The 15,130-nt window shown below is 37.3% G+C and overlaps 1 protein-coding gene across 2 annotated transcripts in view; it reads left to right on the top strand.

Annotated features, from left to right (window-relative positions):
* The window catches only part of EEA1 (early endosome antigen 1), a 117,773-nt gene that overhangs the window by 16,817 nt on the left and 85,826 nt on the right, over positions 1 to 15,130 (top strand). For both annotated transcript variants that reach the window (XM_034643582.1, XM_002928070.4), the window contains exon 2: positions 11,959 to 12,051. In XM_034643582.1, the coding sequence (XP_034499473.1) occupies positions 11,959 to 12,051 (93 nt within the window). The remainder of the gene's footprint in view (positions 1 to 11,958; positions 12,052 to 15,130) is intronic.

Below are 15,130 nucleotides of genomic sequence, written 5' to 3'. Positions count from 1 at the left end.
GAGAGATAGAGACAGCCAGTGAGAGAGGGAACACAAGCAGGGGGAGTGGGAGAGGAAGAAGCAGGCTCATAGCAGAGGAGCCTGATGTGGGGCTCGATCCCATAACGCCGGGATCACGCCCTGAGCCGAAGGCAGACGCTTAACCGCTGTGCCTCCCAGGCGCCCCCAAGGGTTGTACACTTAACTGAGCCACCCGGGTGCCCCAGAACTACTTCTTTTATTATTTGTTTATTTTTAATAGCTATATTATATTCTATGGATTATCAAAATGTAACTAGTCCCCTGTTGAAGGACATTTAGTTTTGTTTCCAGTTTTGCTATTATAAACAATACTGCAGTCTACATGCTTGTACATATATAGGTGGTACTTTTGTCCACTGAGTAATTTCCTAAGCACTAAGTCAGAGAGTGTGTACATTTTTTGCATTTAGTTGTACTCCCACTAACCATGTATGAGAGGGCTGGTTTTCCAACATTCTTTCCACCAATGACTATTGTCAAAGAATAAAAATATCTTGATTTTACTCAAATACCCTGAAAACTAGATTGGCAGTTGTCATTTAGTCTTCCAGTTTCTTGTTTAACTTAAACAGTTAAAAAAGAAATGATGGAAAACAGAATGATGTAATGGAGTAGTTACATTAATCCTTTTTTTTTAAAATGTGTTAAAACTATTGTGTGTCCCATTAAATTCAGGTGAACACTTTTATTGTGTCCTTACCAGGAATTGTGGTGAATACCTCATTCTGTTTAGTGTTCCCAGCCTCAAAAAGTTTCCTCTTCTCTTTTGTGAAGACGATACCACATTGCATCTGCTGTATTTAATTGTATCTTTTGTGTAATAAACCATCCCAAACTTTGGCTTTGACTTAAAACAACCATCATTTTGTTTGCTCTAGATTTTATGGATCAGCAGTTTGGGCTAGGCTTGGCTGAGTGGTTCTTCTGGTGGACTCTCTTGAAGTTACTTATATAGCTGGGATTATTTGTCAGTTTGATTTGGAATGGATAGTCTAAGCTACTTACTCAGATTGCTGATTATATTCGTTGGGCCACATAAGTCTAAGGCTAGCCTGGGCTTATATTGTAGCAGAAGAGTTTCCATCAATAAGAGAGCAAATCCCATTGTGCAAGCAATTTTCAAGTCTCTGCTTGTATTTCATTTGCTACTCTCCCATTAGCCAAGGCAAGTCTCATGGCCAGTCCAGATTCCATGTGGGAGAGGATTACACAAGAGAATTACAAGAGCAGTAAAACATAGGCTTGATTCATTGAGGGTCATTACTGAAACAATTTAACACAAATGTCACTTTCTTCTTCCTTATATTATGATTAAGTGTTACAAGAGTATAAATAAGAGACCTGATAGAATTTAAAGGACAGAAAGATTTCTTATTTGAAGGGGGAGATTCAAGAAAGGTTTTATGTCATTTAAGTTGAAAAGACTGATTTTATCAACAGTTACAAGATGATGAGTTTCTAAATCTTTCATTCCTTCTGCATACAGTAATTGACATTTTTCTGTAAAGAACTTTCAACATCAGGAGGGCTGTTTGGTTGCCATGAATTTAAGTGCATACTGGAAGGGCAGAGTAAATGCTTAATTCTTTTTCTTTAATTGCTAATTTTGAGAATAAGAGTTGGTACATACTCTAGCAGTGATGAATGAGCCTTGCTTGTCTTTTGACTTCTTCTGTCCTTGAAGAAAGAGAACTCGTGAATTTTAAATATATTTTATGAACTCACAGATTTATATATATATTTAGTAGGTTTCAATCAATTGAAGTCAATGGGATTTTTTGATGTGCAAATTGCCCCAGCTTTAGCTAATGGAAGTGCCTTCAAAGTGACTTGTCATTTTGACAGGACCTGATTAATGTTTGCTAACTTCTTTGCTTTTGGCACAACAGTATGTTCCAGGTTCATCTTGTAATATTTCTCCTCCAGGCTGAAATCAGCCATTTATCCAAAAAGCCCTGGTTCCTTTCAGTGGGGAATGCTATTTAGATACAATTGCTTGGGCACTAAGGGTGCTCATTGCTTCTGGGTTGTCATTGTTTTTAAGCTTTTAAGTGATAAGAACTAGGAAGTATTTATATACCTATATATATATGGCAAAACAAAACATGAGTTCAAATTTAAGAGTATAAAATGGTTTTTACTATGAGTTTATATCTTTTTTGTCTTATACTGAATATCTTGTTTCCTAACATTAACATAGATATTTTTTCCTAAAAAATATATAAATAGCTTTAACATAACAGTACTGATATTACCATTTATAAGATTACTAAATGAATTTTACTGTTTTTTAAAAGCAGTTATTTTTGTCCTTATACTATATCTAGGTCTATTTAGTTCTTTTTTTAAAAATATTTTATTTATTTCAGAGGGAGAGAGAGAGAGAGCACGAGCAGGGAGCAGGGAGCAGGGAGAGGGGCAGAGGGAGAGGGAGAAGCAGATGCCCCGCTGAGAAGGGAGCCCAGTGTGGGGCTTGATCCTAGGACCCTGAGATCATGACCTGAGCCGAAGGCAGACACTTAACCAACCGAGCCACCCGGGCACCCCCTATGTAGTTCTTAAATCACTTGAAATAATTATTTTCTAGGTGGTTGGTTTAACACCAACTTGAGATTCCGTTAGGTTTTTAAAGAGTTTTTAAATTTTGAAAATTGCGACATAAAATTTGCCATTTTAAAAGGCAAAAAAAAAAAAAAAAGATCTGATCTGAAAGGAAACCAGAGTATAAAATTTGCCATTTAAAAATGTACAGTTCAGTGGCATTAAGAACATTCATATTTTTGTGCATCCATCAGAACTTTCTGTCTCTAGGTTTCATCATCCCACACTGAAACTGTCCATTCAACAATAACTTCTTATTTCCTGTACCTCCTAGCCTCTGGTAACTACTATTCAGCTTTTTGCCTCTATGAATTTGATTATTCCAGGTACCTCATATAAATGAAGCCATACATCCTAGTCCATTTGTGTTTGGTTTATTTTCACTTAGCATAAAACCTGTCTTCCTAGGGTTTCCATATTGTATGTAGCATGTATTAGAATTTCCTTCCTTTTAAATGTTGATAGTACTCCATTGTATGTGTATACCACATTTTGTTTATCCATTTACCCATCAATGAACATGGGGATGTTTCCATCTTTTAGCTATTGTGAATAATGCTGCTATGAACATTGGTGTACAAATTTCTATTCCAGTTCAGTTAGATTTTAACTGAGGTTTTATTTAAAAGGATTATTATTAACTAAGCTAGAGAACATAGGAGGAAAAGAAAACTTTCCCTCTTGGATGGTAAAGGGTTGAGATAAATGAAGGGTTTGATTTTGGATATGATTCATTTGAGGTGTTTAGGGAAAGCAATTAGAAAGCAATTGGAACTGTGGGTATAGAAGTATAGAGTGCTAAATTAGGTCTTTCTTATAGTCTAGGTGAGAGATGATGGCACCTTGAACTGAAGTAATGGCAAAGGAGATGGAGAAAGGATAGATTCAGAATTTATGTAGGTGATTGGATATGAAGGTTAAGGAAAAGAGAAGTTAGGGTAATAATGCTTTGGATTTAGGCAAAATGGGTGTTTGATGTTTCTGTTATTTGAGGTAGAGAATGCAGATGGGTGAAAGGTTTATGAGAAAAGATAATTTGGTTTTGAGTAAACTGGCTTTGAGGTACTTTCAGGGCATTCAGGTAGAGATATTTATGGGGTAGGAAAATATGGGGGGCGCCTGGGGGGCGCAGTTATTAAGTGTCTGCCTTTGGCTCAGGGCGTGATCCCAGCGTTCTGGGATCGAGGCCCACATCAGGCTTCTCTGCTAACAGCCTGCTTCTTCCTTTCCCACTCCCCCTGCTTGTGTTCCCTCTCTGCCTGGCAGTCTCTCTCTGTCAAATAAATAAATAAAATCTTGGGGTGCCTGGGTGGCACAGCGGTTAAGCGTCTGCCTTCGGCTCAGGGCGTGATCCGGCGTTATGGGATTGAGCCCCACATCAGGCTCCTCCCTTATGAGCCTGCTTCTTCCTCTCCCACTCCCCCTGCTTGTGTTCCCACTCTCACTGGCTGTCTCTATCTCTGTCGAATAAATAAATAAAATCTTTAAAAAAAAATAAAATCTTTAAAAAAAAAGGAAAATATGAATTTGAAGTTCAGCAGAGATCTGGATTAGATTTACAGTTTTGTTTTGTTTTGTTTTGTTTTGTTTTGTTTTGTTTTGAGAGAGAGAGCGAGTGTGAGCAGGGGTGGGAGGGCAGGGGGAGGGGGGAGAGAGAGAATTTTAAACAGGCTCCATGACCAACATGGAGCCCGACATGGGGCTCAATCGCATGACCCTGAGATCATGACCTGAACTGAAATCAAAAGTCAGATGCTCAACTGACTGAGTCACCCAGGAACCCCTAGAACTTTATTTTTTGCTAGCACTGGGGGTAATTAAAATTAAGGGAGTAGATGATATCACCTAGAGAGTGTATGGTAAACTAAGAGGTTGAGCCTGAAAACTCTCTGGAAAGCCTTGGAATGGTTTCCATGAAATTAAAAAAAAGATTATTTTTTCCCCAAGGAATAGTACTTGTCATTTGCAAATGTACCTTCTCACTTCATCTGTATGTGGTAAGTTCTTAGCTCTTAATAGTATGAGAGTGGTAGTGAGGGACCTAAGATATAATTTGGTTATCCAATTACAGCACCAGGATCTGGTAATGTATTTAAAGCACCTTGTCAATGTGGTCTGCATGTTTGCAGCTGGCTTTTCAAACTTTGAATTTGTGAAAATCTTCCTAATTGGTTTTTATGGTAGACCGAGGGTGAAATAGAGTAACAAAATCAATGCTGAAAGTTACATTTTATAAGAAATATTTCTAGGTGTCTTATAAATCCCCAGGATTTTGAGGTTGCCATTTAATTTCTGAGACTAGTATCCTTTCCAGTTTCAGAACTAATTTTGGTAAGTATAAAGTATGTATAGTACCCTATAGCAATGTTTTCTTCAAATATTTGTTGCAAAAACAAACATTTTTTTTAAGTCAGCTCAGCTTTTTCTGCAAATTAATCTTATTAACTCAGCTTTTGCTTGATTGCCTTCTTTTTTACCTAGTTTTAGCTAGAGTGGTATGGGTTGCACATTTGCTTGTTAAACATTTATTATGTCTCTTCTATGTACAAAGACTGTTCTAAAATTTTAGTTTTAGTGCTTTGCAGGTGGGTAGGGTTTAGAGGTGAGGTTTTTTATCTTTAGTAGCAATTAGGTTGTGAACCTGATTTATTTTACCAATGAAATTTTTGCTGTCTTCCTGCTTGATCTTAGAATAAAATCAGTTGTAGAGTTGGTGGGGTATGGAGGGTATATTGAGAGTTTGGGAACTCTGACTTGGGATATCACCAGATATTAGGGAAACTTTTGTTATTCATCTAAAAAATAGTTGTTTTAGGGAGCCCAGGTGGCTCAGTAGGTTAAATGTCTGCCTTCGGCTCAAGTCATGATCCCAGGGTCCTGGGATGGAGCCCCATGTTGGGCTCCCTGCTCAGCAGAAAGCCTGCTTTCTCTCTCCCTCTACTGCTCCCCCTGCTTGTGTGCTCACTCTCTGCTTGTCAAATAAATAAATAAATAAATAAAATCTTTTAAAAAATAAAAAAAAAATAGTTGTTTCTTATGTGCTACTAGATACTGGTTTTGATTCTGTTTTTCTTTGCTCTTAGATAAAGGTTTTTAGTCACAATTGGAAGATACAGTTGCTGGTTGCTTTGTATTACAGCAATGCAATTATTATTTTCACATAGATTATTTAAATTGTATTCAACAAACAACTGGTCTGAAATCAAATATGTATTTCAAAGAAACTTCATATTGTTAAAACTTCTATGAAAGTGATACTTTCTTCCAAGGTATTGATTGTATACAGTAAACAATGATAACTTTTTCTTTCTCCAATGAAGTTCTCTTCTTTCATCAAAAACCTGTATTTAATTCTTCTGTAGCAGTTTTTGCAGAGATTAATACTGCTTTATATTGATCTTATAGTTGTTTGTAGGAGAATCTGTTTTTATACTACAAATAATCTAGGGTAGCCTATATATTTCAGGGATCTACTCTTAGTTGGTTGAAGTATATAAACTTTCCCCCCATATTTTCAGATGTTGAACTCTTTGGCCAAAGTAACTAAACATTAGTGATGGGTGGGTGTTTGATTATAATTATCTGGATCTTTTTGCAGCCCCAGGTACTTTTTTAAGTTTAATTTTTTTTTAAATTTTAGAAATTTAATAGTATGACAAAACTAATGAAATATTTTTGGGGGGAGGTGGGTTGGTGCTTAACAAGATCCATCAATACAAATCTCATCCTTTCAAGTCATTAATTAATTTTAAAAAAGATTTATTTATTTTAGAGAGAATGAGGGGAAGGACAGAGGGAGAGGAAGAGAGAGAGAACCTCAAGGAGACTCCCCACTGAGCAGGGAGCCCATCATGGGGCTTGATTTCATGACCCTGAGATCATGACCTGAACTGAGATCAAGAGTCAGATAAACAATTGGGCCATCCAGGCGCCCCATCCTCCTTCTAATTACATAAGGAAAAAGTGGTAACAACAACAAAAATAGCCCTAACATAAAACTCATTAGTCTTATATGACCTTTCAGTTTCTTTGTGTTTATATTTTTATATAATCAAAATCATAATATATCCAAACTTTGTACTTTGCCTCTTACAAATTCAGCATTATGTCACATGCATTATCATTTTTTAATAAACCTCATATTTTTTATTGTCCGGTTTTTAATTGTCAAATTTGCTGAGTGGGTATGTCATAATTTAGTTAACCATTTCTTTGTTTTGAATGTACAGATTACTTATAATATTTCACTTTCATAAATAATGCCTTGCTTAGAATGCCTATTCATCCCTGCCTGTAAAAGTTTTTTTTTTTTTAAATGATTTTTTATTATATTATGTTAGTCACGTCACCATACAGTACATCCCCGGATTCCCATGTAAAGTTCGGTGCTCCATTAGTTGCGTATAACACCCAGTGTACAATGCAATACGTGCCCTCCTTGCCACCCATCACCAGTCTATCCCATTCCCCCACCCCTCTCCCCTCTGAAGTCCTCAGTTTGTTTCTCATAGTCCATAGTTCTCTCATGTTTCATTCCCCCTTCTGATTACCCCCCTTTCTTTTTTTTTTTTTTAAAGATTTTATTTATTTATTCTACAGAGATAGAGACAGCCAGCGAGAGAGGGAACACAAGCAGGGGGAGCGGGAGAGGAAGAAGCAGGCTCATAGTGGAGGAGCCTGATGTGGGGCTCGATCCCACAACGCCGGGATCACGCCCTGAGCCGAAGGCAGACGCTTAACTGCTGTGCCACCCAGGCACCCCTACCCCCCCTTTCTTTATCCCTTTCTTCCCCTACCGATCATCCTAGTTCTTATGTTCCATAGATGAGAGAAATCATATGATAATTGTCTTTCTCTGCTTGACTTATTTCACTTAGCATTATCTCCTCCAGTGCCGTCCATGTTGCAGCAAATGTTGAGAATTCGTTCTTTCTGATAGCTGAGTAATATTCCATTGTATATATGGACCACAGCTTCTTAATCCAGTCATCTGTTGAAGGGCATCTCGGCTCCTTCCATGATTTGGCTATTGTGGACAATGCAGCTATGAACATTGGGGTGCATATGGCCCTTCTCTTTACTACGTCTGTATCTTTGGGGTAAACACCCAGTAGTGCAATGGCTGGGTCATAGGGTAGTTCAATTTTTAACTTTTTAAGGGACCTCCACACTGTTTTCCAGAGTGGCTGTACCAACTTGCATTCCCACCAACAATGTAGGAGGGATCCCCTTTCTCCACATCCTCTCCAACAATTGTTGTTTCTTGCCTTGTCTATCTTTGCCATTCTAACTGGCGTAAGGTGGTATCTCAGTGTGGTTTTGATTTGAATTTCCCTGATGGCTAATGATTTTGAACATTTTTTCATGTGTCTGTTAGCCATTTGTATGTCTTCATTGGAAAAGTGTCTGTTCATATCTTCTGCCCATTTTATGATTTGTTTATTTGTTTCTCGTGTATTGAGTTTGAGAAGTTCTTTGTAGATCTTGGATACCAGTCCTTTATCTGTGGTGTCCTTTGCAAATATATTCTCCCATTCCGTGGGCTGTCTCTTAGTTTTTTTGACTGTTTCCTTGGCTGTGCAGAAGCTCTTTATCCTGATAAAGTCCCATAAGTTCATTTTATCTTTTATTTCTCTTGCCTTTGGAGATGTGTCGTGAAAAAGGTTGCTCTGGCCGATGTCATAGAAGTTGTTGCCTATGTTCTCCTCTAGAATTTTGATGGATTCCTGTCTCACATTGAGGTCTTTCATCCATTTGGAGTTTATTTTTGTGTATGGTGTGAGAGAGTGGTCAAGTTTCATTCTTTTGCATGTAGCTGTCCAATTTTCCCAGCACCATTTATTGAAGAGACTGTCTTTTTTCCACCGGATGTTTTTTCCTGCTTTATCAAAGATTAGTTGCCCAAAGAGCCGAGGGTCCATTTCTGGGTTCTCTATTCTGTTCCATTGGTCGATGTGTCTGTTTTTGTGCCAGTACCATGCTGTCTTTGTGATCACAGCTTTGTAGTACAGCTCGAAATCCGGCATTGTGATGCCCCCAGCTTTGTTTTTCCTTTTCAACAGTTCCTTGGAGATTCGGGGCCTTTTCTGGTTCCATACAAATTTAAGGACTATTTGTTCCAGTTCTTTGAAAAATGTCCTCGGTATTTTGATCGGGATAGCATTGAAAGTGTAGATTGCTCTGGGTAGTATGGACATTTTAACTATGTTAATTCTTCCAATCCATGAGCATGGAATATTTTTCCATCTTTTTATGTCTTCCTCAATATCTTTCAAAAGTGATCTATAGTTTCTAGCATATAGGTCCTTTACGTCTCTGGTTAAGTTAATTCCAAGGTAACGCATGGTTTTTGGTGTTATTGTAAATGGGATGGATTCCCTAATTTCTCTTTCTTCAGTCTCGTTATTCGTGTATAGAAATGCAACTGATTTCTGGGCATTGATTTTGTATCCTGCCACCTTACTGAATTGTTCAATAATTCTAATAGTTTGGGAGTGGATTCCTTTGGGTTTTCCATATAGAGTATCATGTCATCTGCGAAGAGAGACATTTTGACTTCTGCTTTGCCGATTTGGATACCTTTGATCCCTTTTTGTCTTCTGATTGCTGTTGCAAGGACTTCTAGTACTATGTTGAATAATAGTGGCGAGAGTGGCCTGCCTGTAAAAGTTATGATCAGACATCAAGCCCAGATACAGGGCATGGGGGAATTTACACCCTTTAAAATTTTTTCTGTTCATGGCAAGGGCAGTAGCTTTGCTCCACTTTCTGAGTTCCCATAGTGGGGCAGGCTTCTTGATGCCTAACACATGTAGGGCAATTTGGTCCCTATTATCCTGTAAGAATTTGGTTGCCTCTACCTATTTTAGGTCCCAGAACTCTGTATGTACTCTATACTCTGTGTGTTTCTGTTTTATTTTTTGTCTACTGTGATACTTATCTTGTTTTCGAACATGGTTCTACCTCTTTAATATTTAAAAATTCTTTATCTGTTATTGATCTTTGGAACTGAGGCAGCTTGGTGTCTATGTTAACTGCAAGTGCTGTCTGAACTGGAGTTGTGGCCATTCTCTGTTTACCATGGCATATTTCAATGTTTTATATCTCCTGCCCGTTCTATATTATGAGTTTAACCTATTTTATACTTGTTTTGTGTGTGTGTGTTGGTGGGGGGAGTGTATAACTTCCATCCAACACGTTTATTTACTTTTCTTTAAGTACAGTGTTCTTACTGGGGTGCCTGGGTGGCTCAGTCAGTTGAGCGTTCGACACCTGATTTCATCTCAGGTCATCTTCTCAGGGTTGTGAGATTGAGTCCCCATGGCAGGTTCCCTGCTCACCAGGGCGTCTGCTTGAGATTCTCTCTCCCTGTCCCTCTCCTTTAGTACTGTAGTACAGCTTTAGTTTCCAGTGCTTTTGAGGATGGGGTCACTAGTTTTAAAAACTATTGTGGTGTGAAGCTATTGAAATGTTGATAGGTCAAAAATGAATTTCTAGTTTTATACAGTTCTTTATATTAAGTATGTAATCTAAAGGGTCTTTAAGTTTTTCATCATTGAGCTACCTTTTTTGCCAGATGCACAAATATCATCAAATCTGGATAGCTGGCTTTTATTTATTTATGAATTCATGTCCCAAGAATATCGTTTTGGGAAAGAACCTTGCTTTGTTGTTTAGAGGAGGGTAGCTGATAGAAGAGTTAAAACATGAGAATTTTATGGATTTTAAATGAACACAATAAAGTCGTACTCTGGGTAAGTTTACAAAGTTTTAGAGGGTTACATTTTGGGAAAATATGACAGGAATGTGGATCATCCAATTTGGAGAGGTCTGCTATTTTTTTTCTTATTTTTAATAACAAGAAACATTTCAGTGTAAAAGTAATTTATTTATGGATCTAGAATTCTAAAAAAAATGAGCAAAACCAGAACCTAAAAACCTAAAAACCAATATATATAACTGTCTTACTACAGAAATCATTTGTATTTTGGGATATATATCCTTTGAATCTCTTATATAAATAGTTTTTATACATAATTATGTATATGTTTTGTTATTTTTCTCTGCAGCTTTTTTTTTTTTTAAGAATTTATTTGATAGAGGGAGAGAGAAGGAGCACAAGTAGGGGTAGTGGCAGAGGGAGAGGGAGAAGCAGACTTCCTGCTGAGCGGGAGCCTGATGCTGGGCTAGATCCCAGACCCTGAGATCCTGACCTGAGCTGAAGGCAGACGCTTAACTGACTGAACCACCCAGGTGCCCCTCTGTGCAGCTTTTATAATCATTTAATTAATGAATTTCAAAGTAGTATCATTTCTTCCTTATTTGGCATTTATGTTGAATATTTAATAGTGATGAATAGGATGTTTGCATGTTGAGACAAGTACTGTGAATTGCTCTCAGTCTTGGGTGCTTGAGGTGGTACATCTCAGCGGGGATGTCCAGCAGAGAAGCAGTATGGTTTAGTGATTATGAGCTAGACTACTCAAGTTAAAAACCTTTCCTCCCATTGATTAGCTGTGTGATTTTGGGCAAATTACTTAGTTTCCACACCTCAGTTCTCTTTTGTGTGAAGTGAGAGTCATGATAGTATGTACCACAAGTGTTTTTTTGCTAAGGATTATTAAGTTAGTTGTTGTGTTCTGAATCTTTCTTCTTGCCCAGTGTTTTACTAGATTTTTAGTTCCTTTAAGGTAACACCTAGTTATTAATGAATGATGTTAGAGGATAGGTGTTGCAAGAGAAAAAAGAAAAAGACCTTTAACCCTCCAAACTGTATGTATTTTTGGTGTTGGAATATCAAGTATTGGAGACAGATTGGTAATGATTGGCATGAGTGGGCTGTATTGATCTTTTTACTACCCTCAAATTATTGTAGTTTAGTTGGTGTATTAGAGAGAGCAATGCAAGAGGAATTAGGTCAACATTTTAGTTCTTTCTGATTTTTGTTAACGGTACAATCTTGAGAAGTCTGTTAGCTACTTTGAATCTGTTTTCTCCTCTGCAGAGGTAACATGTGCCCTGCCTCTCTCAGAGATGTCATTATGATTAAATAAGATGTTCTGTGAAAGTGAGTTGAAGACTATAGGCACTTTATATACAAAAATAAGCTTTTATTAATTTAAAAAGACTAAAAATGAGAGAATGCACACAGAGATCTTGATACAGTATTAGGCACAGTCTTCAATAAAGGATAGCTGCTAGTACTGTTTGTTATTTGTATTGAGAGGATATCTATGTTTACGTATAAGGCTAGCCCTGATTACTGTTTAGGTTGTTAAATAGTTTATGAATATATTATTTATATCTATTTTGACTCTTTTTCTATTTGTCTTTTAGACTCCTGGGAGAGTTGGCTCTCAAGGTTCTGATTTAGATTCATCAGCAGCTCCTATAAACACAGTGGACGTCAATAATGAAAGCTCTTCAGAGGTACGGAAATAAAAATTTGGCAAAAAAATTTGGTATTATTTCAGGGAAAATGAGCAGATGTTTGGAGTAATTTAAACTTTCGTAGGAAAGGTTCTCATTCTTCTCACAAACTGGAATGTGACTTTTGAATCACACTTGTAGAAAAATCCTGGTGTTTAATTGTAAGATTGAGAAAGTGTATATTAAGACTGAAAATTAATATTGTTAATTTGTCTTCAATGCTAATGTCATCTCAACTTATGGAAGATTTTAAAATCTGTTTATAAATATCAGCAATTAATTAGTGTTTACACTGTCATGAACTACTGAGCTACTGAAAAATTAGGTTATCTATGAAGTTTATACATTATTTGCTGTCTTCATTTACAACTTTGTAAGAACCTTTATCTTTCATAGTTTATTAAAAATTAATGGGGAAAGTAAATATAAGAAAGAATTCAAATTTTTGGAGAAGTCAGTCTTAGTAGTTGCTTTATTATTATTATTTTTAACAAACAATATTTGCTCACTATAGAAAAAGGGGAGAAGGAAAGAGAAGAGCATAAAAACCACCAGTAATATTGTCCCTAAGATATCGACGTACTCACATTCTGCTCTGACAGTTTCTGTCAGTTGCCCCTTCCTGGGCCTAATTGTACTGCCTACCCAGTCCCCTTTTCAGTGTTCCCCTCTTCTGGATTGCTTGGTTGGTGAGTCTGTCTTCTGTCTTAGGTATTTCTGGATTTGTCTCTCTATCCATTCATCTCCCTGTTTTGTCCCTTTCTGGCCATCTTATTTCATGTATATGGATATTAACCATGATGAGATCTAATAAGACCATGAGAGTGAGGAGAAAAGTATCAGTTGAACTTCATTACAAGCAAGTTTAATTGTTGACCTCAGTCAGAACAACAACAACAAAATCTCTAGTGGGTAGTGAGCAGTGTCTGGTAAACCTGCTCTATTTTCTTATTAGCATCATTTTCCTACTCTCTGATATAGTTTTACTCTCTTCTTTATCCTCAAATCTCAGAACAACAACAACAAAATCTCTAGTGGGTAGTGAACAGTGTCTGGTAATCCTGCTCTATTTTCTTATTAGCATCATTTTCTTACTCTCTGATATAGTTTTACTCTCTTCTTTATCCTCAAATCTCTCATGTGTCTTATCCAATCCCACCTTCCCTCAGGCACCTTCTATACCATTGAGAAGATAGGAGCTATTAGGTGAATGTCCTTGTTTTGTTACCAAAGCTATTTGCACCTTTATTCTCTTACTTTAATACATGGACGACAGTTCCCTTTTCCTATTAGATTTCAATCCTTTCTGTTGTGTTCTGGATTCTCTGTTGTGCTCTGGATTCCCTTCTCTCCCACTTTCTTATTCTCTCTCCCTCCTGCCACTTTAGTTTTTACCTATGTCATGAATTATTCCCATTGGCCTACAGGTACTGCTCTAGACATTCGTATGCCCACTGCTAGGGTACATACCTGTCAAGGTCTCGGATCATATCTCTTGTCTGTCTGTCTATCAGTCTCTCTCAGGTTTGTTTCCCTTTTACCTTAAGGTTGGCATTCCACTTTGAACAAATTCTAGGTTTGAACTTTGTCTCCTTCGCAGCCGTCTATGTGGAATTTGACATATGGTTTCCAGGACTTTATTTTTTTTAATTAATTTATTTTTTAGGGCTTGAACTCATTACCCTGAGGTCAAGAACTGAGCTGAGATCAAGAGTTAGACACTTAACTGACTGAGCCACCCAGGCACTTGAGTCTCTAGGACTTTAAAGAAATAGAAGTAAAGCAATACCTTGCTTTATTTATATCATATTTATGTCATATTTTATATTTTGTTATATATAATTATATATAATATTGTCTTAGTATGGGCTGTCGTAACAAAAGTACTATAGACTGAGTGACTTAAACAACAAACATTTATTTTTCAGAGCTCTGGAGGCTGGGAAGTTCAAGATCAAGGCAGATTCTATGTTTGGTGAGGGCCTGCTACCTGGCTTATAGAAGGCCATCCTCATATGGCTGGACGGGCAAGAGAGCTATCTGAGGTTTCTTTTATAAGGGCGCTAATCCCATTCATGAGGGCTCCACCCTTTTGAACTAATCCCCTCCCCAAAACCCCACCTCCTAATAGCATCACATTGGGGGTTAGGATTTCAACATAGGAGTTTTAAGGATACATGTTCAGTTTATACCAAACATATAATATATATAATACATAATGTAATAATGATTTATATGTATATATATATATATATATATATATATATTATTTTTTTTAAGATTTACTTATTGGGGCACCTGGGTGGCTCAGTCAGTTAAGTGTCTGACTCTTGGTCTCAGGTCGTGATCTCAGGTTTCTGTGATTGAGCTCCATGTTGGGCTCTGTGCTCAGTGCAGAATCCGTTTATCTGTCTCCCTTCTCCTCTACCTCCCCCTCACCTCATACTGTCTTGTTCTAAGATAAATAAAATCTTTAAAAAAATATTTTTAAAAAGATTTTATTTATCTTAGAGGGACATGGTGGGGGGAGGGGCAGAAGGAGATGGAGAGAGAGAATTTCAAGCAGACTCCCCTCTGAGCACTTAGCCTGATGTGGGGGGCTAGATCTCAGGACTCTGAGTTTATGACCTGAACCAAAATCAAGAGTCTACTGATTCTTCAACCATCTGAACCACTGAGGCACCCCCAATTTTTTATATTCTTTAGTTGTTATCATCAGGACGGTTGTTCAGACTATTTAGTGTAATGTGTTGTCAGAAGCAGACATCTTTGTTCACTCTTTATTCCTTTTTAGTCTGCCTTCCATTCTTAGTACCCACTGAAACTATTCATTGATGACCTGAATTTTCCTGGTCCTTTGGGTAGAGAGGGCAGGCTTTTTTTGTAAGTGCCCACTGAACTTTCCATGTTGCCAGCTTCTCCAGCACCCAGTCTGGAATATATGAGGCAAAAGAAAACCCAGAGTACTTATCACTGTCTTAGTCCTTGGATCTTGAGATGCTTATTTGGTCTCCTTTCTCTTCACCTTTCAGAATTTTCTTATGTTTGTTTTATATATAATGTCTTGGGATGTTAGGTT

This window comes from Ailuropoda melanoleuca, chromosome 15 (assembly GCF_002007445.2).
Source record: "Ailuropoda melanoleuca isolate Jingjing chromosome 15, ASM200744v2, whole genome shotgun sequence".
In the NCBI taxonomy this organism is placed as follows: domain Eukaryota; kingdom Metazoa; phylum Chordata; class Mammalia; order Carnivora; family Ursidae; genus Ailuropoda; species Ailuropoda melanoleuca.
The sequence above is the reverse complement of the archived record's forward strand: the minus strand, read 5'-3'. Positions and strand labels throughout refer to the sequence as shown.